Raw genomic sequence first — 26796 nt, 5'->3', positions numbered from 1 at the left:
ATGAAATTGTGACCATGTGCATCTTGTTTCACTACCTGATTAGTTCTTTTATAATGTGAGAAAAACAAAATACAGTACACAGGCAACAGATTTATTCAATAAAACAGACGGAACGTGATCCAGCACTAAAAGCTATGTAATGCAATATGTAAACTGCTTTTTCCACAAACATTTGCTTCAGTTGCATGCTGTGTGAAAAGCTCTGCTGGTTTTAAATGTGATCACTGGACAGAGAGAGAGGTGGTGTTTATGGTGTCCAAGATAACAGGATCTATAGCTTCTCGTGCCAGTGAAGGCTGCTCAGTCTGAGCAATTCAGGTGAACCTTGAAATGACCAGAAATCTTCATTTTCTGATCTTTGGTGTCAGCAGACCCGGGCAGATGTGGTTAGAGATTCATCTCCCAAACTGACTCTCTAGTCAGAGTTTCCAGAACATACGGCTCTGTCTCTACACATCCAGCTGAGCGCATGCTGTGTATGTCTAATTTTAAGGTTTACTTTTTTAACACTCAGATTACTTTAATAAATGCTTTGTATGTCAGAGGGAAAAATGGATTTCAATGAAGCTTAAAAGAAGAGATATAAGTGATATGTCTGCAAATCTGCATATTCACTGTGAACCACTGTTTGTTCATTTTATCTCGTGTTTTTGTTTTGTTGTTCTTCATTTTGTCATTTTTCCATTATGTGTTTTATCCTATTGTAAAGTGTCCTTGGGTGTCTTGAAAAGCGCTTTATAAATAAAATGTATTATTATTATTATTATTATCATCATTATTATTATGTGAGGGTTTTTCTATCCTAGTAGTTTCAGCATCTGAACAGACTAGAACCAGTCAAGGGCTGACTTACAAAACTGCTGTTCTTACGTTTTCCCTAATGCCCTGTTAAAAAGGTGAAACGCTCCGTACTTACTCACATTATGTAAAGTCAGTTGAAAAAAAAAATTCTTCAGGGGATATATGGGAACCTCCCAGGAAGCAGACCTGACCTGCCTCTGTCGGGCTTCCTGTTTGGTGATTTTACGACACTCACTTTCACTTTCACTGAAGGCAAGCTGTTATAATAAAACAAGCGGATGCACTGCTGAAAAAAAACAAACAGCCTTCACTGCCAGCATTGTTCTCTGCAACAGAAAAGCAAAACAGGAAACTCAGAGCCCATTTCCTTTCGAGCCACCTTTGGACTTCATGTTTGATCATTTTCTTCATCACATTTGATTTCAAAAAATCTAGCTGGGACAATGTTTATGCATTTTATTCTTCTGGTTTCCTACTCACTTACTTTTCTGTGCACCCACCAAGTGTCCAGCTTTGGTAAGTGAAATGTTTTCCAGCTATAAAAAGATAAACAGACTGTTTACAGCATAAAAATGTATTGCTTCGTTTGTTATTTTCATATCATACAGCTGCTAAATGTTGATGAACACTGATGAACTCAGAGGCATTTTTACAAGTAATTTAATGAAGGATTAAATATTTATTTGAAGGCAACATGAGAAACTGGATCTGTTGTGGAGGGCAGCACCAATAATCTGAATTCAGTTATGCTCAGGATTAATTTACTCTATGTATAAAGTGCTGCTGGTAAGAGCAGATGTTACAGTTAGAAAATCAAAAGGTGAAATAGATAGCATTAGTAGTAGTAATAATAATAGTAATTATTAATAGTAATAATAGTAATTTTATCATTTTTAGCCAATATTACCCAATACAGCTAACAAGAAAATGAGCACATTTTGTCAAATTTCAAAGACTTTTCATTTTTACAAAGTGCTGTTGCTATTGTGTTTGCAGTTTAATTTATCTGCAGTTTTTCACCTGTTTTCTTGTTCCGTCTGTTTTGGGATTGAACAACTGCATTAAAGTCAGACTGAACACTGTCAAACGCTGGAAATTCTGTATCTGGATTTGTTAAACTTCATACTGAGAGTGTTTGTTCACATATGAGGGTAGATCCAAAAAGAACAAATAATAAAAATCCAGCAGCGATGGAGAGGGAGAGAACTAAATGGTAGCGACGCACCCCAGGAAATATTACATTAACCAATACAAAGGTTTTACCGGTTGCCAAGGCACACAGGCTTGTTATTGACAGGCTAATCAATTTAAATAATTTTATTAAACAAAATATGGAGCTGAAAGAAGAAAACAGTGAATTAAGTGGCAGGACCTAAAACAATTAAAAGATCACCCTTTATTACCAAACATGGCTTATAAGATTCAAAGATTCACTGCCACTATATTGCCTTAGTGAAAACAGCAGCTCAACAAACTACTTAACAGACCTCATGGTGGGATCCAACTCACCACCCTTTAACAGCCAAACAATCGCCAGGGGAAAATGAACCCGATCAGCATCGCTGTGGTGGGGCTGTGATCGTTGCTACCGTCTATCCATCCATCATGATGGGAATGAGAACCAAATGTCAGGAGCCTTTGAATAGGCTACAGCTGCTCCTTATAACCAACCTCTGATTATAAAAGCTAGTCGAGGTGTTCATGCAGCTTATACAGCTTGAACAAACTTCTACAAACTCTAACCCAATATATTATTTGTTTATTTAATTAATTAAATAAATAAATAAATAAATAAATAAATAAATAAATGAATACAAATTAAAATTGCAATGCATTTTTTATCTCAAATATAAGATTGTTTATCTTATTTAGTAATGCCACACTTTGGGACTTGATGCTTTTATTATTAGTCTTAGATATTTAATTATTTCCTGATATCTCATTTTATCAAATTAATCAACAAAGTTTCAGTAGAACAGCTTAAGTGCTTCTTGGAATTGGTTCTCCAAAATCGCTGGACCTCTTCTGGAGTGATGGAAAAAAATTCTTCCTAAAGATGTTTCTTCATTTGGTGTTTTGCTGATGGCCCAAAAATCAGACAATAGGTTTCTGCAGACAGGTTCATGTTTTCCTTACATTCATTTCCCTCTTCAGGCAACTTTTCTTTTCAAAGTTTTCTTCTGGTTTGCTTTTTTTGTTAAAAAAAAAACAAAAAACTGAACCTTGAATCTTCCCGGACTTTCAGTTTCCAGTTTCACCATTTTGATCAATTAATTTCTCCTCTTGTTTATCAACTTTATCCAAGTTGATCTACCCAATAACAACATTTGATGTGTTTCTTACAGATCCTAGCTGCACAGAGTTTCCTGTGTTCACTCCATCTGCACTGGTAGTGAAGTATGGTGACCCAGCCAATGTTACATGTGATGCATGTCAGAAGGACTGCAGGGGAGATTCTTTTGGTTTGGAGACACCTGTAGGAGAAGTTAGACAAAATGGAACCACGATGATCTGGACGGTTGACAGACTGACTGAATGGGACACATATCTCATCTGTTATTATAACACTGATGATGGTGATCAGTGTACTAGCACTGTGGATATAACCATCTACCGTAAGTATACTTACCTTAGAATGTGAGACGTTCTAGTGAACTTTACATCATTTGTAATCTAAATTTGACCTCTTTGTGTAAATACACAGTTAGATGGATTCATGCTCTCAGCAGTTACTGACTAACATCTACCTGTGTTACTCTTTCTTTCCCTGTCTTCTCAGAGCCTCCAGAAAGTGTCTCCATCAGCTTTGTAAACCACACTGGGATGATGTTTGAGAATCAGCAGTACACCCTGCAGTGTAGCGTACAGAACGTAGCTCCTGTTCAAAGCCTCACTGTGACCTTCTACAGAGGAAACACAGCACTGGGTCACCAACAGTCCAACAGTGAACAGAAGAAACCAGTGAATGAGTCCTTTACTCTGAACATCACTCCCAGTAGAGAACATGATGGAGCCCAGTACTGGTGTGAAACCAAGCTGGAGCTGGGACCAGCTGGACCACAGCGCCCTCCAGTGGTGACATCAGAAAAACTCCCTGCTATAGTTCACTGTGAGTCTGAGAGAAATAAAGACGTTCTTTGATCTGTTTCTCAGAGTTTGACATTTAGAGCATGATTCATGTCACTGGTTTGGTTTTGTGTCCTCGTGAGCGCTTTGAGGAAGAATCGAAACAGTAAAGAAATAGTGTTTTGATTCTTCCTCATAGCGCTCATCACTGTTAATGAACAGGCTCTAAATAGCATCATCAACAAACTGCTGACTGCCACAAGCTGATGAACATAGTGGAGGATTTAGCTGTTTGCCAGTAAAATGTTTCCCTCAGAAGTTTGTGGAAAGCCAGAATAGAAGTAAACTTTGTTTGTGAACATTAAAAAATAATAATAGTAATTGTGTTTAAATCCTAAATGATAAAAGGTCGGCTTTACTATTTGTTTAAATGTGGAATCAATACAGAGTATGAAGATAATTAACCTGTAAAGTAAGTAGAGCAGTTAAACATCATGAAGTGGACAAACTGACAACAGAGTATAGCAGCACAAAGTGAAAATAAAGTACAGTGGGCTGAACTGTCGACAGTACTTTCTGTTGTATATTACACCAGAAATGTGTTTTAATTTATAAATTATTTCTATTTTGCTGAAATTTTGCTTTGTATCTTTTCCCTCTATCAATAATCACACAGATGGGCCTGAGCTAAAGGAGCCACCAAATCCAGATGTGATCACAATCACAGAAGGAGACACTCTACACCTGAACTGCTCCTCTGTGGGAAACCCCAGCCCCTCATACACCTGGACACTTCCAACAAATAGTCCTTCCTACAGTGGCAGCGTTCTCACTATTAAATCTGTCGGCTTTGAGCATGAAGGACAGTATATCTGCACTGTGAGCAACACAGTAGGGACTGTCACCAAGGAGTTTAACATTGATGTACAAGGTGAGTGTTGTCAGATACTTCCTGGAAAACGAGTCACTGAAGTTCAATCACAATGTTACTTCACAAATTAAGTTCATTGTGAGTGTTTTGGTGTTTTTAATTTGCCTGGTATAAATGATTCTCCTTTCCTTTCTTTACCCAACCCCCGACCCCACCTCAACCCAATTCTACAGTCAACTCCATCCCATATATAATAGCTGGGATGATACTGGGAGCTCTGGTCCTTGTCGGACTGTCAGTGGGATGCTACTGCAAACACAACTGAATGGGAAACTACAAACTCAATAAAATTATTGTTACTGACAGCTGAAGAAATGACTGGTTAAAATACTTGTTAATAAATGGTTAAAATGTATTTTTGATACTGATTCTGATGAGCAGCTTGTAACTGTCTATCTTCTGTAAGTAAACTTGTTGTGTCACGATCCTGGGTCTTTTGACCCAGCGTTTTGAGTTTTAGTTTATGTTCATGTTTATGGTTTATGTTTAAGCCTTTTAGGTTTTCTAAGTTCATTTTTTATCATGCCTAGGTTGTTATAGTTCTTTGTTATTAGATTTCCCTTGTGACTTCCTACCCCTGTTCAGTCTCCCTAGCCCTTCATGTGTTTCATGTCTGTGTCTTATGTTGTCAAGTTCAGGTTATCATGTCTGCGTCTTATGTTTCCTGTCTTATTTTGAAGAGGCCTTGTGTTTCTATGGTCAATGTGTTTAGTTTTACTCTTCCTCTGTGATGTCGTTATGGTCATGTGTGTCAGCTGTTTCCCCATGTGTTCCCACTTCCCTCATTATCCTCCTGTGTGTATTTAGTCTGTGTGCTTTCACTTTTTCTTTGTCGGATCGTCTGCGTGGTTCCCGTGCCATGTCCTGCGTTCAGGTTTTTCATATATCCTCATCACGTTGCCATATTTAGAGTTTGTTTGTTTTTTCTATTTGCCAGGGGTTTTTCATGGTTCATGTTTCCTTTCTAGTTTACCCAGTTTAGGTTTAGGTTATTGCTTAGTTTGCATTGTTTTCGCCCTTTTATTTTGTACTGTTCTGTCTGCTTTAATAAACGGCTCATCATCAGTTAAGTTTGAGTTTTAGAATGTCTGCACCTGGGTCCACTCCTCACACTCCACGCAGTTTGCCTCGGCAGACTGTGACATGTTGTTTGGAAAAAGCACATTTCCAAGGGAAGGTCTCCCCATTTTTCGATCTCTTTGTATAAATGTGGTGTTCAAACTGGGCCCACAGGGTCTTCGAGGGCCTCTGCTAAATAAATGCCCCCTCTGTTCTTCACCTGTTGGCTGATTCTCTCTTTAATCATTCTCTGCTTGATAATGCAGGCTATTTGTTCTATACAGTCAGGCTTCATTGAAACGGTAAGACTGATCTTATTCATTCTTGGGGGATCCTGTTCAAACTCCTGTCACTGCAGGGTTCTCCTTCCTCTATGATGGGTCATCAAATACTTTTTCTTACTGTGGACCCATTATAATTTTATTTTTTTTAAACAATGGGTACAGGTGTTTGTGCCTGCAAACATAAACCAGAGGCTCCTTCATTTTTCTAGTGTTACATCTGGAGGCGATTCTGCTGGCACCAGTTAACAAAGTTCTCGGTCAGTCCTCTGGACTCCCTGTCGTCTCCATCAGCAATGAGACCAACAACTGCTGAGTCATCAGCGAGCTTGTGCAGGAAGCAGATAGCAGAGTTGTAGCAGAAGTCTGTGGTGTATATGGTGAAAGCAAATGGAACCAGAACTGGTCCCTGTGGACTGCCTGAAATGACCCTATCAGAAACACAGTTCTGGATCCTCACATACTTTGGTAAAGTAATCCAGGATCCATGTGGTGAGGTGATCATCTTGTTAAAAGGCTTCAAGCACTCACAGCACTTTTTGCGGTAATAGTTTACTATGGCTTACACACTAAGTAGCACTTTTCCCAACACAAATACTCAAACACTGCTGCTTTGACTGCAACATGTAGTATGTTCTCTATATTTTGTGTTTAACCTTCATATAGTGGGATGTTCTTTGTCAAATATGCTGTAGACCAGTGGTCCCCAATCCCAGTCCACGAGGGCCGGTGTCCCTGCAGGTTTTAGATCTCACCCTGGGTCAACACACCTGAATCACATGATTAGTTCATTACCAGGCCTCTGGAGAACTTCAAGACATGTTGAGAAGGTAATTTATCCATTTAAATCAGCTGTGATGGATCAAGGACACATCTAAATCCTGCAGGGACACCGGCCCTCGTGGACTGGGATTGGGGACCCCTGCTGTAGACCTTACCATGGTTGTGACATGTGCTGGCAGCATTCATAATGAATGCTGCCAGCACATTTCTTTTGGGAAACTCAATGTTGAATCTTCAAGCTGATATCCATATTTATGTGACTTCTTTACCTGTTTGCCAGTGTTATCTGGATAATTGAAGCCAGATAAGAAAAATGTTGAATAGGAAAATCAGGTCTGCGGTATAATTTTTTTCGAGGCTTAAACCTAATGTTGCCTTAAGCTCCTGTCCTCCTCCTCTCACCCCAACCGGTCGCAGCAGATGGCCCCGCCCCTCCCTGAGCCTGGTTCTGCTGGAGGTTTCTTCCTGTTAAAAGGGAGTTTTTCCTTCCCACTGTCGCCATAGTGCTATCTCATAGGGAGTCATTTGATTGTTGGGTTTTTCTCTGTATGTATTATTGTAGGGTCTACCTTACAATATAAAGCGCCTTGAGGTGACTGTTGTTGTGATTTGGCGCTTCTAAAATAAATTGAATTGAAGCTCCAAATCCTGATTTATACTACAGGCCTCTGGCACTTTTATTTTTGCTGACATGTCAGCTGGTTTTGTTTGCTTTGCTGTTTTGGTGTTGGCCCTCCCTAAAATATTCTTGAACTTTTTGACCTCAAAATAAAAATAAATTCAGATGCTGAAAAAACTGGTATGTAACTAAACACACCCTTCCTGTGGCTTTCTCGTATCAGCTTATCAGTCGTGCGCAGGTCTGGACTGGTAATCTGTCATACTGGGCATCTGCCTGGTGGGGAAATGCACATTTGGGCCAATGGGTCTGGTGAAGGGTTGAATCTTAAATGGTGTCTTCCTGGCATGTCGGTTAGAACACATGCCACCCGTCAAATGCAGTTTGAGAATTTATCTATGATCCAGCATTTGCACCATGATAGCATTAGGAGTATAGTGTGGGACACAGTGTGGGAGTATAGTCTGAAAGTAAATGAACAAGGAAATAACATGTACATTAACAACGCACAATATACAGCATTTATAGAGTGACTATAACAAGTCAGTGAGTGTCAGTAATGTTAATGTGGTTGTGTTAGTAATACAGCGAGTGCTGATAAAACAGCTTTGAGATGCATTTGTAGATATTATGTGTTTAACCATCTTTATGGTGCTAGCTTAAAGTTACGGTGTAAAAGTTAGCTTATGTTAAAATGGTTACAATATAAACAGTGTTAGGACAGAAATATTAGCTTCTGTTATGACTAATTAAGTTGGTAGTTAAGTTATATGTAAAATGATTAATCGCAGTCACAGATTCACAGTAAGTGTGCAGATTAGCTTCAATGCATCTATAATAAATATGTGCTAGTTCCAGCCCTGCAACAGACTGGTGACCTGTCCAGGTGTACACTACCTATGACTGCTGGGACAGGCTATAGATACATCTACAGATAAGAGACAGAGGGGTCAGTGAGCAGGGACCTTTAAAAATGCTAAATTTTAGTTTTTATCTTTTGCCAGAAAAAGACTATTTTACTTTTCAGTGTTAATGTATTTTAAGTGAAATTAAAAGCTAATTATAGTTTCTGTACAGCTTCCTACTAATGGCAAGAAAGTGAAACTGGAATGTGTTAGAAACAGAGAATTATCCTTTTAAGTGCATCTATTTATCTTGTTTCTTGCTAAAAAAAAAAAAAAAAAAAAAGTTCATTTCTCTGTCTAAAGGAAGTTTCATCTCCACTCTCTTTATGGCTGCTCACTGTTTATACCAATTCTATTGTCTGATTGGCTTTTGGTGACTCAGATTTTTTTTTTTTTTTTTTTTTTTTTTTTTTTTTTTTTACTTCAAATCACATTTGAAAAATGAATGTTTTCTAACAGTAAATATTTTTCAAACATTTTTTTCCAGTTTCTGTCTTTCCATATGTTGTCCCTCAGTCTGAACTGTAACCAAATGAAGCGGAGTGTAATTACCTCCTATGAGCCATGAGTATAATCTACAGTATAATACTGGCTCTTTGTGATTTACAATGTGAGCTATTCATGGTGGCCTAAAACAACCTGTGTGCATGCTCTTGTTGTTAAGGGGAATCATCCTGCGAAGCCAGCAATCAACTTCACCTCTGTTTCCTGGTTGTCCAAAGTGAACAGTCATGAAAAGATCAATTCATACAGAAGTGAACTGCAGTGGAAGCAGCAGGATCAGTCATGGACGCACGAGTTTGTGTGCAGTCCATTTTTTGTAACCACTATGGGAGAATCTGAGAGGCTCAACACAGATCAATTTAGGCTCCAGAATCTAGATTCAGGCATGTCCAGTTGTGAAGAGGCCAATAAAGAGAACATGGAGACAGATAGCATCAATATGACTGATAGCCATGATGAGACGCCTGAAGGCAAGGATGAGAATGGGGGAGGGAATAAACAAAAGGCAGATTTTCAGAGGCTGTTTGGCAAGTTTATTCAGGTTTGTTCTGATTATGAAACGGCAGGCTGACAGCATGGAGCTTCCCAGCTTGGATTCGGGTGGATTCAGCAGTGAGGAAGAGCAGCAGCTAAGTCATGATGAGGTCGTAGAGGATGCCAAGTCCACTGAATCTACACGCTTCCTGTTTCCACTTCATCCTTCCAGTGCATTACCATACTCCCTGCTCTCTTTTCCACAACTCCCTTTGAACTTGCCTGGGCCAGGTCTGAGTCCAGCTTTGCAACTCCAGCCAGGTCACATGACACAGGGGTTTGCTCTGATGTCAGCAGGCAGGTCGGTGAAGTGGACATATATCAGTGAAACAGGAGGAGGACTGAGAACAGACAGCAGGGTTAACTAGCAGGACAAAATAGCATGTAGCACATGGAGGAGTCATCACAACCAGTCAGTTCTCAGGAAAATGTAACATCACATAAATATTTCTCTTCTGCTCAGTTTACAGCAGCTTTGACGGTTTCATGAATGTATTTCCTTTTATTATTTATGCCTGGTTAGAAGCTCATAGACAGTTACTGTCAATCTCCAATAAAATAATGTGACTCTTTCTACAATGTAAAGGCTGCCCTCTCTGCCATCCCACTAGCTGAACTAACTGACACCAGTAAACTTTGGTAAGATTCTCTACATGCACTAAAGTTCTTGGCCACATACATATTGATTTTCTTGGCTATAGAAATCCGTGCCATGAAGCTCACAGTGCACATTTTTTATGCTTATGTCTGTGGCAGAGGAGGTTTGAGCTCTGCAGAGCCTTGGTGGTTTTTACTGCCTATACTGCCTTTTACTACCCATTTACATATTTTTGTTGTTTTGTGTGTGTGTTTGTTGGTGTGAAGTTCTGATGTGTATCCAAAAAACTCATTGCAACACAGTTTTGAAAACGCTGGAAAGACCTCAAGACATGTTTTTCCTTTACTTTCTATGTAAACAAAAATTCCCACCAAGGTTTTTCAGTGTGACATTTTGTTTGCATAGAAAATACCTGTGCCAGTCACTCATTTGTCCTTGTCACCATGTAGTGGTGAACATTGTCTTACGACTACATCAGGTGAGTTTTTTGCTGTGCACAGTGACACAAAACTCATTTAACAACACAAACTATTAAAAAAAGCATTTTAAAATGATGTAGGCAGATCAAGGCCATGTTACAGATTCAGTAAGAACTGAAGTTTATCATAATCCTTAAAACATCCTTAACCCGGTTGCTAATGTCCAGCATAGATCTGTTATTATAAATCTTATTCAAAATGTGGCCAGTTTAATGTCTAAACTAAAATCACATTAAAGTTTCAATTAACTAAAGAGGTCCCTGTGATTCAGCACCGAGAAACCTCATATCTTTTTTTTTGTGTAGATACTGTAGAATTATAGGGATTATTTTATATAACCATCATCTTTGTCATTGCATTAATTATCATTTCATCCAAGCATTTATTGAAGTTGCTGGCATTATGTTATAATTTATATTATAGGGGTTATCCTAATCAAATATTAACATGTTTATTACAGGTGCAGTTATAACTACTTTAAAATGATTGAGTTAAATATATATATATATCATAACTCATATGCTGAGTATATTGTTACAGTAAAATAGTAGCTGAGCAAAGGCCTGAATGTATTCAGCTTCTTGTGGTATTTGAGTTTGCTTAGTCACAGGTGACGGAAGGATGTCCAGTCCATGGTGACCTCAAAGGCCTTAGGTCATCACCATATTCTTAAGAGTATGCCACAAGGAGGAACCTCTATGTTGCACTTAATTCTTAAAATACATGAATGTTCTGTACATGCAAATTATGTGCTTGTAAACGCAAGAAGGGGCGTTACAATACCCTGATGTTATAAAAGCAATCTAGAGTGTATTTTGGGCAGAGATGTACAACTGTTTTGCAGTTTGCACCTCTCCACGCTGCGTGCATTCATTAAAATCAATTGTTTGATTGACCTCTTCTGGACCATCATTGTTTTACTCTCATCCTCAATTTCGAACCCGTAACAATACTTATGTTACTGTGTAGAAACTTAGGTCTATTATATCTTTTTCTCCTATCCTAAAAGAGTCTGAATGTAAATCTACATGTTCCCAACGGAGAAATGCCACACTGTATTTCATTGTTGTAACAGTGACAATACAAAATCTATTCTATTTTATTCTATTCTAACTTATTTTATACATTGTATCAATCCATTATAGAACAAATATCAGACTGTAGAAAAGCAAATAATAATGCACTAAGCAATTTCCTGCCATAAGAGCTAAATGGTCATCAAAGAAAATACTGAATGCCTATACAGGACAGGCCAACATTCAATGCAGCCACAGATATACATCAGTCAGCATTCTGCACTTTCCACCTGGTGACATCGTTTATTTATTTATTCATTCATTTATTTTAAGTTAGTATTATTAAAGGTGCAAATTTAAAGGTGTAAATCTTTTTAGGTTATTTGATAGAAAAAAATGATCTTGTACTCATAAACATAGACAGAAAAGTGGATAATAATGACAAATTGTTAAATGTGTCATTGGTCACTGCTTAATTCCTCATTCTTTAAGCATTACTCGTCCTTAGTATGTAATTTATAAATACAGATATACATTCGTAGACAGGAGAGCACCCACTACTTCTTTCATTTCACCTAAGTTCACCTGTGGGAAAGCACAGCACTGAACACCCTGAATATTTGTTTTAATTCAGGAGTACTTGGGAACTAATCTTTAGTGATTACTGACTTATCTGACTAAAGATAATGATCAGAGCAATTCTAAACTCTTAAACATCCCAGGCATATCTGAATTTGTGTCTGCACCTTCAGACTCCAGGTTCATACCTGCTTTACCTCCAGAGTTGTACCAAAAAGTGACTGTCTGCCAAAAACTGATTTCCAGTGTTTGGGGGGGGGAGGGGTTTATGTGTAATGTCTTTACTTATATTGGTAAATAGACTATAGTGAACATGATTTACAAAGGGGTTGTATATAAAATTTAGAAATTACCTGTTTTTTCAAGTATCTTTGTGGCAGACATTACTTTTTGGCACAACACCAGCTAACCAACAACAGCTAGTTACAACCTAATATTACAGTTGAATATTATGCTACCTAGCCTTAGGCTCCAGTATTCTAAAACTCCCACTTCCCCTCTGATGAACAATATGATTATGTAACCAATATGTCAGCTTACCAAAGAATAACTGAGACAGTCTAAGGAGCTTGGAAAGAAAAGCGTCTGGACTTCTTGAAGTTGCTTGAAGACGTTTCACCTCTCATCCGAGAAGCTTCTTCAGTTCTAAGGGTCAATGGTGGAGAGTCCCAGATTTAAACCCAGTGGGAGTTCCCCCCCAAAGAGGGACAAAAGGACCCCCTGATGATCCTCTACCTAATCACATGAGCCAAGGAGTGAAAGCGGGTGTGGGTCCCAATCAGCCAGGGTTTCGGGTGAGCTCATTGTCTTTGTTTATATAGTGATGTAAGTTCTTGGGCCATGTTTCCTGTCCTTGTGTTTTATTCCATCATGTTTATCTATGTTCACCAGCAAGTCATGTCCTCTCTCTCCCTCGTGCTCCTCCATGTTCTCTCTCTCCCTCCAGTCTGCATCTCTGTGTACTTCCTGTTTTACTATGATAGTCACACCGTCATACACCAAGTGACTTTTTGCACAATACTCAGTCTTTTGCACATCTCTATTGCACTGTTGTGTCTGTATTGTCTTGTGTCTGTACTGATTTATTTCTGTATCGTTCTGTTCTGTCTGGTGTTGCGCTTTCTTTTTGCAGTTTTTGCAGTTTTGCACACTTGCATTTTATGTAGTCCTGTGTTGATTGTTTGGTATATGTCATATGTAGCACTATGGTCTTGGAGGAACGTTGACTTGTGTACTGTACCACTGCACATGGTTGGAATGACAATAAAGCCACTTGACTTGACTAGAAAATCCTATATTTAAAGAACGAAAAATATAAGTGTAGTGTTATGTATAAGTCTATTGTAACACTGATGTTTGGTTGATATTACCACTATGTGTGGCTGTAACTGCAGCCATCACAATCCCAAACACACCTCCAGGCTATATAAGGGCTATTTGACCAAGAAGGGGAGAGACATGGATTGCTATGCAAGATGGCCTGGCCTCCATAGTCACCTGACCTAAACCCAATCGAGATGGTTTGGGATGAGATGGACCGCAGAGTGAAGACAAAAAGGCCAACAAGTGCTCAGCATCTCTGGGAACTCCTTCAAGACTGTTGGAAAACCATTTCAGGTGACGACCTCATGAAGCTCATCAATAGAATGCCAAGAGTGCAGAAAGGGTGGCTGTTTTGAAGAATCTAAAATATAAAACAGGTTTTCATTTATTTCACACTTTTTTCTTTACTACATAATTCCATATGTGTTCATTCATAGTTTTGATGCCCTCATAGAGAATCTACAATGTAAATAATCATGAAAATAAAGAAAAAACATTAAATGAGAAGGTGTATCCAAACTTCTGACTGGTAGTGTATATTTACGATCATTTTTGTTAAATGAATTCTCGCCAAAATATTTGACGCTTTAAAAATATTTATTTGTTCTATATTAAAAAGCAGTAAACATTATACTTGCACGTTGCTTGTGGATTAAATAATTAGATGTAGCAAAAATGTAACAAAATTAATTCTGTTAATTTTAAGTCCTGTTTATTATCATAGGGTTTTATACCTTAAACTAACATTTTATTATCTATTTGATAATCATATATGTCTGATAAACTGCTATTTAACGTGGTTGCAATATATGTAATTGTCTTGTTCATTTCATGATACACTTAGAAATATTTGTTTGGGTACACAATGATTTCTCTCAATGATAAATGCATTTTGTACATCCTTATAATTTAACTGCAAATATCTAAGTTATCAATTCAACATTTTAAAAGCAGTAAGGCAATAAACAAGAACATACTTATTTAATCACATATCTGTGTTTTCAAAATTACACAACTGGACTTCCATTAAGCACAAACAGCATGTGACACAAACTTGTTTGAACTGTAATAAAACACAGCTCCGAAAAAAGGTACTATGGACCTCTAATACAACACCACAGGAAAAAATATAATAAAAATAAAATAATAATTACTCAAATTTGTCCTAGTAAAGTTGGGCTAGGACTGATCATGATGCTTCAGACATGAGAAATACACACATGTAACTGATCAGTAAAATATATAACTTCAGGTGGACACCCAGGTATTTATATGAGTCCATGAACTCTGGTGTTTATTGGTATAAGCAGAGGAGGTACAGGTGTTTGTGCCTGCAAACATAAACCAGAGGCTCCTTCATTTTTCCGGTGTTACATCTGGAGGCGATTCTGCTGGCACCAGTTAACAAAGTTCTCGGTCAGTCCTCTGGACTCCCTGTCGTCTCCATCAGCAATGAGACCAACAACTGCTGAGTCATCAGCGAGCTTGTGCAGGAAGCAGATAGCAGAGTTGTAGCAGAAGTCTGTGGTGTATATGGTGAAAGCAAATGGAACCAAAACTGATCTCTGTGGGCTGCCTGTAGTGAGATGCCCCTATCAGAAACACAGTTCTGGATCCTCACATACTTTGGTAAAGTAATCCAGGATCCATGTGGTGAAGTGATCATCTTGTTAAAAGGCTTCAAGCACTCACATACACTCAAGCAGCACTTTTTGCAGTAATAGTTCACTATAGTTTACATACTAAGTAGCACTTTTCCCAACACAAATACTCAAACACTGCTGCTCACTCTAATGGTGTGATATAGTACTGTAAGGTCAATAACAAAATATGGGGCCTGATTATTTGATGAGAAGGACTCTTACTGCAGAATTTTGGATCAACTGAAGACTTTTCAGCTGTTTTTAGGACAACTTGATAATAATGAAACTAGTTTCTCAGACTCACTCTGCTACAGGATGTTTCTAATTTTAGAGATATTGCCCAAATGTAAGACAGCAGTCCTACACGTTTGCATACATAGACCTTTGAAGAAGGGTGTGGATGTGAGTGTATTTCCCACTGACTATGTGTTTGAATAGGTGTAGATTTCAATTCAATTCAATTTTATTTATATAGCGCCAAATCACAACAAAAGTCACCTCAAGGCGCTTTCCATGTACAGTGTTGTTGGTACTTAGATAAGATTAAGACAATTCATTAAACTTATGTTGAGTGTATTTAGTTACCTTAGGTTAAACCAACATTATTATTCTATTTTGTTAAACTTATATGTCCGATAAACCGCTATTTAACCTGTTTGCAATATATGTTTTTTTTTCTTGTTCATGTCATGTTACACTTAGAAATACTTGTACAGCCTGTCTGCTGCATAAGTTACCCAGGCTTAAAGCTGATGTTACCGTAATCTCCAAATCCTGATTCATGGTACAGACCTCTGCTCTGAGCTCTAGCATGTTTTGGTTGGTTTTGTTTGCTTAGCTGTTTTGGTGTTGGCCCTCCCTAAAATATTTTTGAACTTCATGAGCTGTCTCTAAAAAGAAATTCAAATGCTGTCAACACTGGTACATGAACACAAACAATCTTCCTGTGGTTTTGCCTTATCAGCTTCAGTCATGTTTTTAGAATGTGAAAATGTTTGAACTTAGATAACTTTTTTATTTTTTTACATAAAACATATTTATATATTATCTTAGTTTTTGTTCTGTGTGATTTTTAATTTAATAAAATGTTACTTTCTCTCATCTAATAGCACTCATCGTGAGCATTAATGCCATTGTATTTGGGGCTTTTAACGATTTCTTTGAACTGCTCTTTTCCCTGCATCAAAATGACGACCTTTCCAGGGTGTACCACACCTCTCACTCTGTGAGACATTAATAGGCCTTGTCAAGTTAAAATACTTTGTATAACCTTCAGAACCAGTTATTACAGATGTGAGTGTGTATATATCAAATCAAATTAAAAAAATGTTGTTATATACACAATCATACACAATATGACATGCAGTGAAATGCTTATAGCTGTGCAACTGCCGACCAGATAAAAGAATAAAACTAAATTTAAAAGTCAAGTATAAAAGTTAAAAATCAAAATTAAAAAGATGTGCAAATCAGCAGTGTGCAGACTGACAGTGAACAGTTATGAGTTATGAGGTTACTGAAGTACATTATTGTTGTTGTTGTTATTAAGTGCTTGTGCAATGATGTGTAGAGATATGTACACATGTATATTTCAGTTTGTATGTAAACTCTGGCCCTGTGCAGACTGAATAAAGTCTAAAATAAATTCAAACTTGTGACCCAATTCTTGTTTGTTTGTTTTTTAACAGCGTGCGCTGTACAGTCATTGCACCCAGGAAAAAGAACAGCTCAAAGAAATCATTAAAAACCCACAAATTACCACAAGTTTCACATCCATGATGATTGTGTGTAAACTTATCATGTAAATTATTTTGATGAAGTAGTTTAGTTTGCATTTTGTATCTGGTGTTTGTAAAACCACTTCAATATCGCTTCACTTGTTTATGATGTTCCCACCCAGTCTGACATCACCCCTACACACACACACACACACACACACACACACACACACACACACACACACACACACACACACACACACACACACACACACACACACACACACACACAGTAACAGTTCCTTTAAATTTCAGACCTGAGCTGATCAGCTTCACTTTTAGATGACACCAGCTGAACATCATGTTTTGCTGTTGCATATTTTTGGCTGTTTCTTTGTTGCATTCTCTGTGTCACTTCCATGTGTCAGGCTACGGTAAGTTCTCACACATGTGGAGTTTTGTTACTGTGTTTATAAATGGCAGTTCTATTTTTTGTAATGATCTTATATACAGTACATTATATTAATTGATTCAATTATGTGATTTTTACATGTATTGTTTCACAATATATATATTTTTATTGTAATTTTCTCAATTTACTTTTATCAGTATTGTGCCTTATTTTTCTTGTAATAGTTATCATCTATATCCTTTTAAGGTTCAGACAGTGCATAACATATCAGGTCATATAATGTAAGTATATATTACTGTATTAACCACTTTCTTAGCTAATGGAGCAAAGCCTGAGAGCTACATCAGGCAGGCTCTGCATCATGTATCAATTTGTTGGTTTATTAAACGTTCACATGTCATGGTTTGAGTGTTTTGAGAGTTTTGAGTTTTCCTATTGATTTATGATGCTTTGCTTTATCAGGATATTTATGTTTTAGTTTTGCTCCCCTAATGTTTTGTGTTATTTTGTGTTCAAGTTTCCTTCTGTTGCATCGTGAAGATGTTTTAAGTTCAATTTTATTCAGTTTTGTCTTGAGTTCAGTTCTTTTATGCTGTTTGTCTGTATTTTTTGGTCTCTGTCTCTTTCCTGTGCCTCCTGTGAGAGTCTGTCATGCCCTCTGTGTAAGGGGGTGGCTGTAGCTCAGGAGGTAGAGCAGGTCACCTATTAATCGGAAGGTTGGTGGTTCGATCCTTGGCTCCTCCAGTCTGCATGTCAAGTATCCTTGGGCAAGATACTAACCCCAAGTTGCTCTCCGATGCATCCATCGGAGTATGAATGTGTGTGAATGTAGTTAGAAAAAGCACTAAGTACAGATAAAAAGTGCTTGTATGAATGGGTGTGATTGGGTGAATGTGATATGTTGTATAGAGCGCTTTGAGTACTCCGGGAGAGTAGAAAAGCGCTATATAAGAATCAGTCCATTTACCATTTACTCTGTGTGTGTTTCCCCAGTCGTGTCTCGTCTCCTGTAACTGTTTCCATGTTTCCCTCTTTGTGTGTCCTTCCTTTGTCTCCGCAGTCTGTCTTGTGTCCATGTGCGTTCTGTCCTCCCGACCCCTATGTCAGGCACGTGTCTTAGTCTGCATCTTAGTGTGTTTCCTGTTTTATTTTGACACTCTCTGGTCCCGTGTTCAGTGTGTTTAGTTTTGCTTCCCCTGTGTTGTTATGTCTATTCGTCCCAGCTGTGTTCCCATGTGTTTCTCGCTCCATGTTCCCACATCCAGGTCTCGTGTTCCGTGTTCTGCGTTTAGTGTTTAGCTTTAGTTCATGCAGTTTAGTTTGTTAGTTAAGTCTCTGTTCTCATTTGCCTCTTATTTATATTTTCATTCAGCCCAAATAAACGGCTCGCCTTTTGTTCAAACCCACTCACGATTTCAAGTGTCTGCATTTGGGTTCTCATAATCTCTCCACACAGTCTGACATCAGAATTTCTCATCTCTCTCTGTATCTCTCTGTTACTGTGTAGAACAGGGTGACTATGTCTTTATGACACACAAAGCTGGAAGATTCAAGTCAAATCTAAAAGTTACTTTAAGACAATCAATGATTAATTATCATTATTAACTGCTCAAGCAAACTCAGTTATCATTTAAATGCTTAGCAGGGCCTCAATTAGCTCTAAAACAGCCTCGGCTCTTCTTGCTCTTGAGTCCAAAAGATGTTGGAAACCTTCAGCTGTCCAGGTTTGGTTTGCCTGTCTCTCTGCAGCCTCTGATTTCTGTTTTTGGCTTGTTGAAACCCAACATGCATTTGTGCAGCCGTAGCCTCGAGGACAGATGCTTTTCTGTCCAGCACAGTTGCAGGTGAAATCTAAATGATCATAGTCTGCCCTTTCTCCTCTGGCCTCAACAAGACGGTGTCTCTCTGCAGAAGTGCTGCTCACGACATGTTTTTTGTTCATCACATCTTTCAGAGTTACTGAAATGTGAATCCCAGGAGATCGACAGTTTCAAATATAGTCAAACGTTATCACAGTTGAAGAGATAGCATATTTTCAACATGATGATATTTGTCACAGACAGCTGATCGATGATTTTAATCATATTCTTAACTTTTCACTTTCATAGGATTTTCTCCCACCTGCTTCATGGACACCATCATTATCTCCTGTACATGAAAAAGCTCATCCTCAGACAGGATGCAGGCTTCAGTCATTTGTGATGGGCTCAGATTGGACCTGCTACACTTATACATTGAAAGCAGCTGAGGTGATTAGGATGGATGGAAAATATTTTCCTTGCAAATAATTGCATGTAATGTTTTTTTTCTTACAGATCGTAGCTGCACAGAGTATCCTGTGTTCACTCCATCTGCACTGGTAGTGAAGTACGGTGACCCAGCCAATGTTACATGTGTTGTATGTCAGAAGGACTGCAGGGGAGATTCTTCTGGTTTGGAGCACGCTGTGGGAAAATTTACAAAAAATGGAACCACGATGTTCTGGACGGTTGACAGACTGACTGAATGGGACACATATCTCATGTGTTATTATAACAATGATGCTGGTGATCAGTGTGGTAGCACTGTGGATATAACCATCTATCGTAAGTATGCTTACTTTAGAACATCAGACTTTTACTGAATTTTGCATCATTTACAATCAGAATTTGACCTCTTTGTGTAAATACACAGACAGATTCGTGAGCTCAGAGGTTACTGACTGACATCTACCCGTGTTACTCTTTCTTTCCCTGTCTTCTCAGAGCCTCCAGAAAGTGTCTCCTTCAGCTTTGTAAACCACACTGGGATGATGTTTGAGAATCAGCTGTACACCCTGCAGTGTAGCGTACAGAACGTAGCTCCTGTTCAAAACCTCACTGTGACCTTCTACAGAGGAAACACAGCACTGGGTCACCTACAGTCCAACAGTGAAGAGAAGAAACCAGTGAATGAGACCTTTACTCTGAACATTGCCTCCAGTAGAGAAGATGATGGAGCCCAGTACTGGTGTGAAGCCAAGCTGGAGCTGGGACCAGCTGGACCACAGCGCCCTCCAGTGGTGACATCAGAAAAACTCCCTGCTATAGTTCACTGTGAGTCTGAGAGAAATAAAGACGTTCTGTTCCTCAGAGTTTGACATTTTGAGCATGTTTCATGTCACTGGTTTGGTTTTATGTCCCATTACTTTACTGTTTTAATTCTTCCTCACAGCTCTCATCACTGTTATTGAACAGGCTCTAAAAAGTATCATCAACAAACCATTGACTGACATGAGCTGATGAACATAGTGGAGGATTTAGCTGCTAAAAACTAAAATACTCAGTGTGTTTGTAGAAACCAAGAATAGAACTCCACTTTGTTTGTGAACCTTAAAAAAATAATAGTAATTGTGTTTAAACCCTAAATGAATTTTTTTTTAAGTATATATTCATTTAAATCTGGAAGCAATTGATTGCAACAAATCTTCAAGAAAGAACAGTCTGTCAGTCTTCTTTCAGAGTGTCATATGGCTAGAATAACTCTCTAAACTATCAGACTGACCTCTTAATGTCACACTGCATGTAATTTAAACTTTATGTCAGATGTTTAGTGTGGCGAGCATTAAACTGTAAAGTAAGTAGAGCAGTTAAACATCATGAACTGGACAAACTGGTAAAATATGATCCTTTGAAATCTAACAGAGTATAGCAGTGGGCTGAACTGTGGACAGTGCTTTCCACTTTCTGCTGTATATTATGTTAGTGAGTAATTTGTTTAACTTTTCCAAAGTGTTAAATTTTTTCTCTGTCAGTTATCACAGATGAAAAGTTACAGAAATTAACAAAATTGCGCGACTGTGAAAACAGGCCCATGTTTCCCCATATGAAATTTCTCTTCCAAAATTGTTTGTTTTGCTAAATGTTTTGTTTGTTTTTTCCTTCAATAATCACACAGATGGACCTGAGCTAATAGGGCCACCAAATCCAGATGTGATCACAATCACAGAAGGAGACACTCTACACCTGAACTGCTCCTCTGTGGGAAAACCTAGGCCCTCATACACCTGGACACTTCCAACAAATAGTCCTTCCTACAGTGGCAGCGTTCTCACTATTAAATCTGTCGGCTTTGAGCACGAAGGACAGTATATCTGCACTGTGAGCAACACAGTAGGGACTGTCACCAAGGAGTTTAACATTGATGTACAAGGTGAGATTTCGGTTTGTTTTTGTTTGTTTTTTCGCATCCAGTTTCAATTCAAGCAGTGTTTGGGTATTTTCAGTTTGACTAATTTAAATATTCTCTTTTTCTGTTTTCTTTACCAAACCCCCTTTCCCATCTCTGCAGCTTCCCCCTTGATACGGATAATAGTTGGGGTATCTGCAGCTGTTCTGTTTGTCTTCATACTTTGTGTCCTATGTTTTCGTTCCTATAAACAAAACCGAAAGTGAAGCTACAACCTAAAGGATGTTTTAAGGTTCCCTAAGCGCACTGCCTTGCCTCTGCAAAACTGCGAGAATGTCTGAACTGTGGACAAAAAGTCTGGAGCTGTTTCTTTGACATTAGGTGCTGCCTAATTCTTCAAGTGAACTTGCCAAGTTTGACATCATCCCGGTTTGATTGAGGTAGTAGTTACCTTCCTCTACTGATGACATCTGATGACACCAAACAACAAAAATGACAGCATGAAATGAAGACTTTAAGTGACATGACCAGTGACCTAAATACTGAGTGGAAAAAAAGCTCCTTCCTCTTTTTTGAAGCTTCTGCTTTCAGGGTACTGTAACACAGTCAGCAGCAGTTTTGCACTCATTTCCTGTAAACATGCTGCCTTAAATCACAGGTCTTGGGTTGTAGCTTTTAATGAGTGATCTCTATATTTCATTGTACTGAGTGTGGAATTAAAAGGCCCTGTGTCGATACAGACTGAAAACACAGGATGTCACCAGCTTTTTCCACCAGTGACCCTACTCTGTAACTTTATGTGGTCTACCACTTTATGGCCTATTTGCTAGGGTTCCTAAAATCACTTCCACTTTGGTAGAGCTGATGGTGGAATTGGAAGGAAGACAAACTGATGTGCTGAATCGGTGGCAAAGATTAAGAGGTGTGGCCCAATACTTTTGACCGAAGGGTGCAGGTTATACCCACCCCCCCATAATGATAATAATAATAATAATAATAATAATAATAATAATAATAATAATAATAATAATAATAATAATAATAATAATAATAATTTAACAGAAGTCAGTGGGCTACATACTGAACTTAGAGGATATAAATAAAATATTGATCCTATCAAATGCCTCACCTCTACTTGACAGAAAACCGGAAAGCAGCCAACATCCAAAGAAGAGCTTCAAGAAGACTGTTCCTAAAATCTACTTATAGGAATGACAAGAAAGCTTGCCTGGAGCTCAGGCTGTGTTGAGGAACAAATGTGGTGACACTAAATATGCTGGCATTAGGTATTTTCTGTTCTGCAGTTTGCCCTCTAGTGGTTGTTTTGTGTATTTTTACTCTGCAAGATCTAGCCAGAGGCAGTTTCACCTCTGTTAATCTGTTGCCATACATGCCTTCACAAGTTGATAAAGGCATCACCTGTAAGTAATATTGTTTGTTATCATTGAGTCGACTTGTGTTCATTATTATTTGTTGTGAAAGTGCATAGTTTGTAGTTTGAATTTAACTTGAATGGGTGTATCACCTAAGCTAGTAGGTCAAGTTAGCTTGTATGCCATCTGGTTTCTTTAACATTTTGATCATGAGTGTGATTTCATTTGATGTTTTATTCAGGGACTCAGCAGATAAATATTGTGCTCATATTTTTGAATATATGACTTACTGGTGTGTTTGTTATATTGTATATTGAAGCAGTATTTTTATTGGTTTATTTCTGGTGTTGGTAAATGGACTGGTTCTTATGTAGCGCTTTTCCACTCTCACTGAGAAGCACTTTTATTGGGTGCATTCACTAGTGATGTGCGATACCACTGATTTCCTTTCCGATCCGATACCAAGTAAAATTCAGGGTGGTATCAACGACACTGATCCGATACCGATACTCTGTACAAAAACATAATGTTTCATTGTATTTCATAATACAATATATAACTGTATTATGTAATTGTAATAATAATATGATAATATAGCTTCATAATGATTACAGGACATCAGACTATTTGTTCTTATTGCTTAATAATACAGAATTATCATATAGAAATAAAACCTGAAGCTGAAGCGCTGTTTGAACACGTTGCCTGCCTGCAGCACTAAAGGACTCCATGAGAGACGTCTGTCTCGCCATAGCAGCACTTGTCCCTCTCCTCCTCTTCAGTTCGCCTCAACATAACTCATCATATTCTGTGATATGATTTACTCTGAGGTGTTTGACGAGGTTAGTGGTGTTGCCACAACACCTCACTGTCTTGCCACATGTATTGCAAACCGCGTCTTGGCTGTTTGTGGAGGTAAAATATGTCCACACATGACTCTGATTACGCTCAGCCACTGTTGTGAGTGTGCATCCAGGGGCTGCGACACATTTATACAGCCATATTTCGCATATGACTATGAAATGCGTAAGAGGAAGTAGCTCCTTCCAATATAGACGATCCGAATGATATCGTTTCTTTCCACTGTGTTCCTGTTAATGATAAACTACAAATTTACCCTAAAGTACTAAAATAGTGATATTTTAATATGAGAATCGATTCTATAACATAAATTACTGGTATCGGAAGAATCGATATTTCAATATCGATCCGCACATCACTAGCATTCACCCAATCATACCCATTCACACAAGCACTTTATCTAAGGTTTTTAGTGCTTCTAACATTCACAGATGGATGCATTGGTAGGATATTATCTTGCCCAGGATATTTGGCATGTAGACTGGAGGAGTAGGATTGGGATCAAACCACCAACCTTCTGGTGAGTAGGTGACCTGCTCTACCACCTGAGCTACAGGTTTTGTCAACAGTTTCACACTTTTTCCTTATTAAATCTTCCAACTCAACACATCAGTCTGTTCCTTGGATTTTGATTAGGAGAGTGTTTAGCTGTCTGTATAGCTGAGTCTACGTTCATGAGGACAATACTTAGTGAGGACAGAACAGTGAAAAGATGAACCATCACATCAAGCTGTGAAGGAATGTCGGCAGCCCATTTCTTAGCCACCAGTAACTAGAGATGGCACGATACCACTTTTTTATGTCCGATACCGATACCGATATCATAAATTTGGATATCTGCCAATACCGATATGAATCCGATATTGTGTGTTTTTTAATCAATAAAACTGTTTTTTTTAATATCTTGCTGCATTTTGTATAAGTTCATAGTCAAGTTTAAATAAACAACAACACTAAAGCTATTCTGTTATACCTGTGTGTAAAAAATACACTGCACCCAAAATATTTCATAGTTCAACAACACTGATCAATCTAATAAACCTTACCTAACTTAAAACCTAACTTAAACCTACTCCATCCTCCCTATTCTGGTATTTTAAAGAGTACTGTGGAATTACAGGGATTATTTTATATAACCATCATCTTTGTCATTGCATTAATTATCATTTCATCCAAGCATTTATTGAAGTTGCTGGCATTATGTTATAATTTATATTATAGGGGTTATCCTAATCAAATATTAACATGTTTATTACAGGTGCAGTTATAACTACTTTAAAATGATTGAGTTAAATATATATGTATCATAACTCATATGCTGAGTATATTGTTACAGTAAAATAGTAGCTGAGCAAAGGCCTGAATGTATTCAGCTTCTTGTGGTATTTGAGTTTGCTTAGTTACAGGTGACGGAAGGATGTCCAGTCCATGGTGACCTCAAAGGCCTTAGGTCATCAAGGAGAGTATGCCACAAGGAGGAACCTCTGTGTTTGCTGGAGCTTTGAAGCCCGAACAGGACATTGTGCAGAGAGGACCAGTGAGAGATGAAGCTGGACGAGTTTGACTGCGAGAATATAGGATATAATTGGATTGAAAATTGAAACCTGAACTCATGAATCGTTTAGGGATGTCCACCATAGCATAACAAAGAGGTAAACATTAGAAAAGGTAAGAATAATGAAAGAAATAATTGTCATTACCTTAATGAATAGAAAACACACATACAAATTGTTACATGTGAGATTATTTTTGAAATGAATCAGAAGTGAGATAGTTTGAATCTAGAGCTCAGTGAAAAATGCATAAATTAAATAGGAATACATGAAAATGCAATGAATATATAAGGATGCAATGAAGAGAACAACTTACACTGCATTTACATGACCACATAACGCAAGGAAGAACACGCTTACATACATGGCATAATTGGTATTTTTGACTAGAAAAAGAGAAGTGGGTCGTTTAGACGTCCGTGATAATAATGAAAATGTTTTAGTTTTGTTATCTTTAGGGGCAAGCAGACCTGCACCAATTCTCCAGATCCAGGAGTCGGATGAAACTACAGGTTAACATGAATGGATATGTTAAGGCAAGTTTCTGGTTGAATTGTTCACAGCATGATGTGTCCAGGAACCTGAAAGCAAGCCCTAACTGCTGAGGGAAGACCAGGAGGGCTGTTATTTAAGGTGGGAAATTAAAGTTTGGGTTAGTAATTCGGGGAAGGAGAAAACTGACTCTTTAACTGGAGAATGGGAAAGTGTCTGTGAGACTGTGAAGCCATATATGCAAAATAGCACACACAAACATACGCAATGAAGATCGGCTTGCTACTTGTATGAGTGATAGAATGGTGTGAATGTTGAATAAACTGATTAAACTAGTTTAAAAGGGTGACTTAGGAGTGCTTTTGCACTGAGTGATCAAAACAAGTGATTAGTATAGAAAGAAAATGAAAATAATTCAATAATGTGATAAAGTTTAAAAAAGTATTTCTTTTGCCAAGTTAAATTGTTGGGATATGGCTGAGTATGGAAAAAGTTTGAGAGCTTGTGTGAATGTGGACAGAGGAGCTTGCTGTGTGTGTGTGATTGAGGCCTTAAAGGAGGGGTAGATTGTTCAGAGGTGCACATTTGATTAGGAGGTTTATAAATTAGTGTTGACACATTGTTGTAAGATCTTAGGCTGAATCTGAGTATGGTAAAGTGCCTAAAGGGGGATATTGTTGTGTACGAAACGGTGCAGCTTTTGGCGAGGTTTTCAGTGTGTCGAACGGGTGAAATTTCAGATTGTTGAAGATTTTTGAGGTTGTTGTTTTATTTTTAATAGAGGGAGTTTTGATAAACATGGACATGTCTAAAAGGGCCCATAGTTTCTATAACAGTGCACTTAGAAAAAACCTGTCAGGTGATTTTGTTTTGTGTTTTGATGAGCTAATAATCAGCTCTCTTTTTCTCATTTTTGTTCTAAGCAGGCCTGCAAAAGAGTGGATAACAGCGCTGAAAATTCTCGGTGACCTTCTCCAGATTACAATAGGCAGAGGAGAAGGCTAACTCTCTGTCTAAAAGGATTGCCGCGAGCCAATCCAGTCCAAAAGCAGAAAGAACTATTTTCTTAAAAACAAAGTAAAACAAATAAATGAGTTGATGTTGCTGAGAGTGAAGACTG

At 38.1% G+C, this 26796-nt stretch overlaps 2 protein-coding genes across 6 annotated transcripts in view; both read left to right on the top strand.

The window, feature by feature from the left end:
- Positions 1-1150: 1150 nt before the first annotated feature.
- On the top strand, positions 1151-6076 carry LOC120440529 (immunoglobulin superfamily member 10-like). Its single transcript, XM_039613202.1, has 5 exons — positions 1151-1317; positions 3147-3416; positions 3581-3910; positions 4544-4798; positions 4972-6076. The coding sequence occupies exons 1-5, from the start codon at positions 1245-1247 to the stop codon at positions 5061-5063; spliced, it is 1020 nt and encodes a 339-aa protein (XP_039469136.1). The 5' UTR covers positions 1151-1244; the 3' UTR covers positions 5064-6076.
- An 11040-nt stretch (positions 6077-17116) lies between these two features.
- Positions 17117-26796, top strand: part of LOC116329977 (vascular cell adhesion protein 1-like) — a 53409-nt gene continuing 43729 nt past the window's right edge. Inside the window, exons 1-5 of one of the 5 annotated variants that reach the window (XM_039613809.1) lie at positions 17123-17273; positions 19567-19836; positions 19996-20325; positions 21167-21421; positions 21560-24240. In XM_039613809.1, coding sequence (XP_039469743.1) covers positions 17201-17273; positions 19567-19836; positions 19996-20325; positions 21167-21421; positions 21560-21663 — 1032 coding nt within the window. In that variant the 5' untranslated portion in view covers positions 17123-17200 and the 3' untranslated portion in view covers positions 21664-24240. Of the gene's footprint in view, positions 17274-17497; positions 17533-19359; positions 19837-19995; positions 20326-21166; positions 21422-21559; positions 24241-26796 lie in introns of those variants that run through there. The other 4 variants (XM_039613812.1, XM_039613811.1, XM_039613810.1 and 1 more) reach the window with 4 other exon arrangements.

This window comes from Oreochromis aureus, linkage group 6, assembly GCF_013358895.1.
Source record: "Oreochromis aureus strain Israel breed Guangdong linkage group 6, ZZ_aureus, whole genome shotgun sequence".
NCBI classification, from domain to species: Eukaryota; Metazoa; Chordata; class Actinopteri; order Cichliformes; family Cichlidae; genus Oreochromis; species Oreochromis aureus.
The sequence above is the reverse complement of the archived record's forward strand: the minus strand, read 5'-3'. Positions and strand labels throughout refer to the sequence as shown.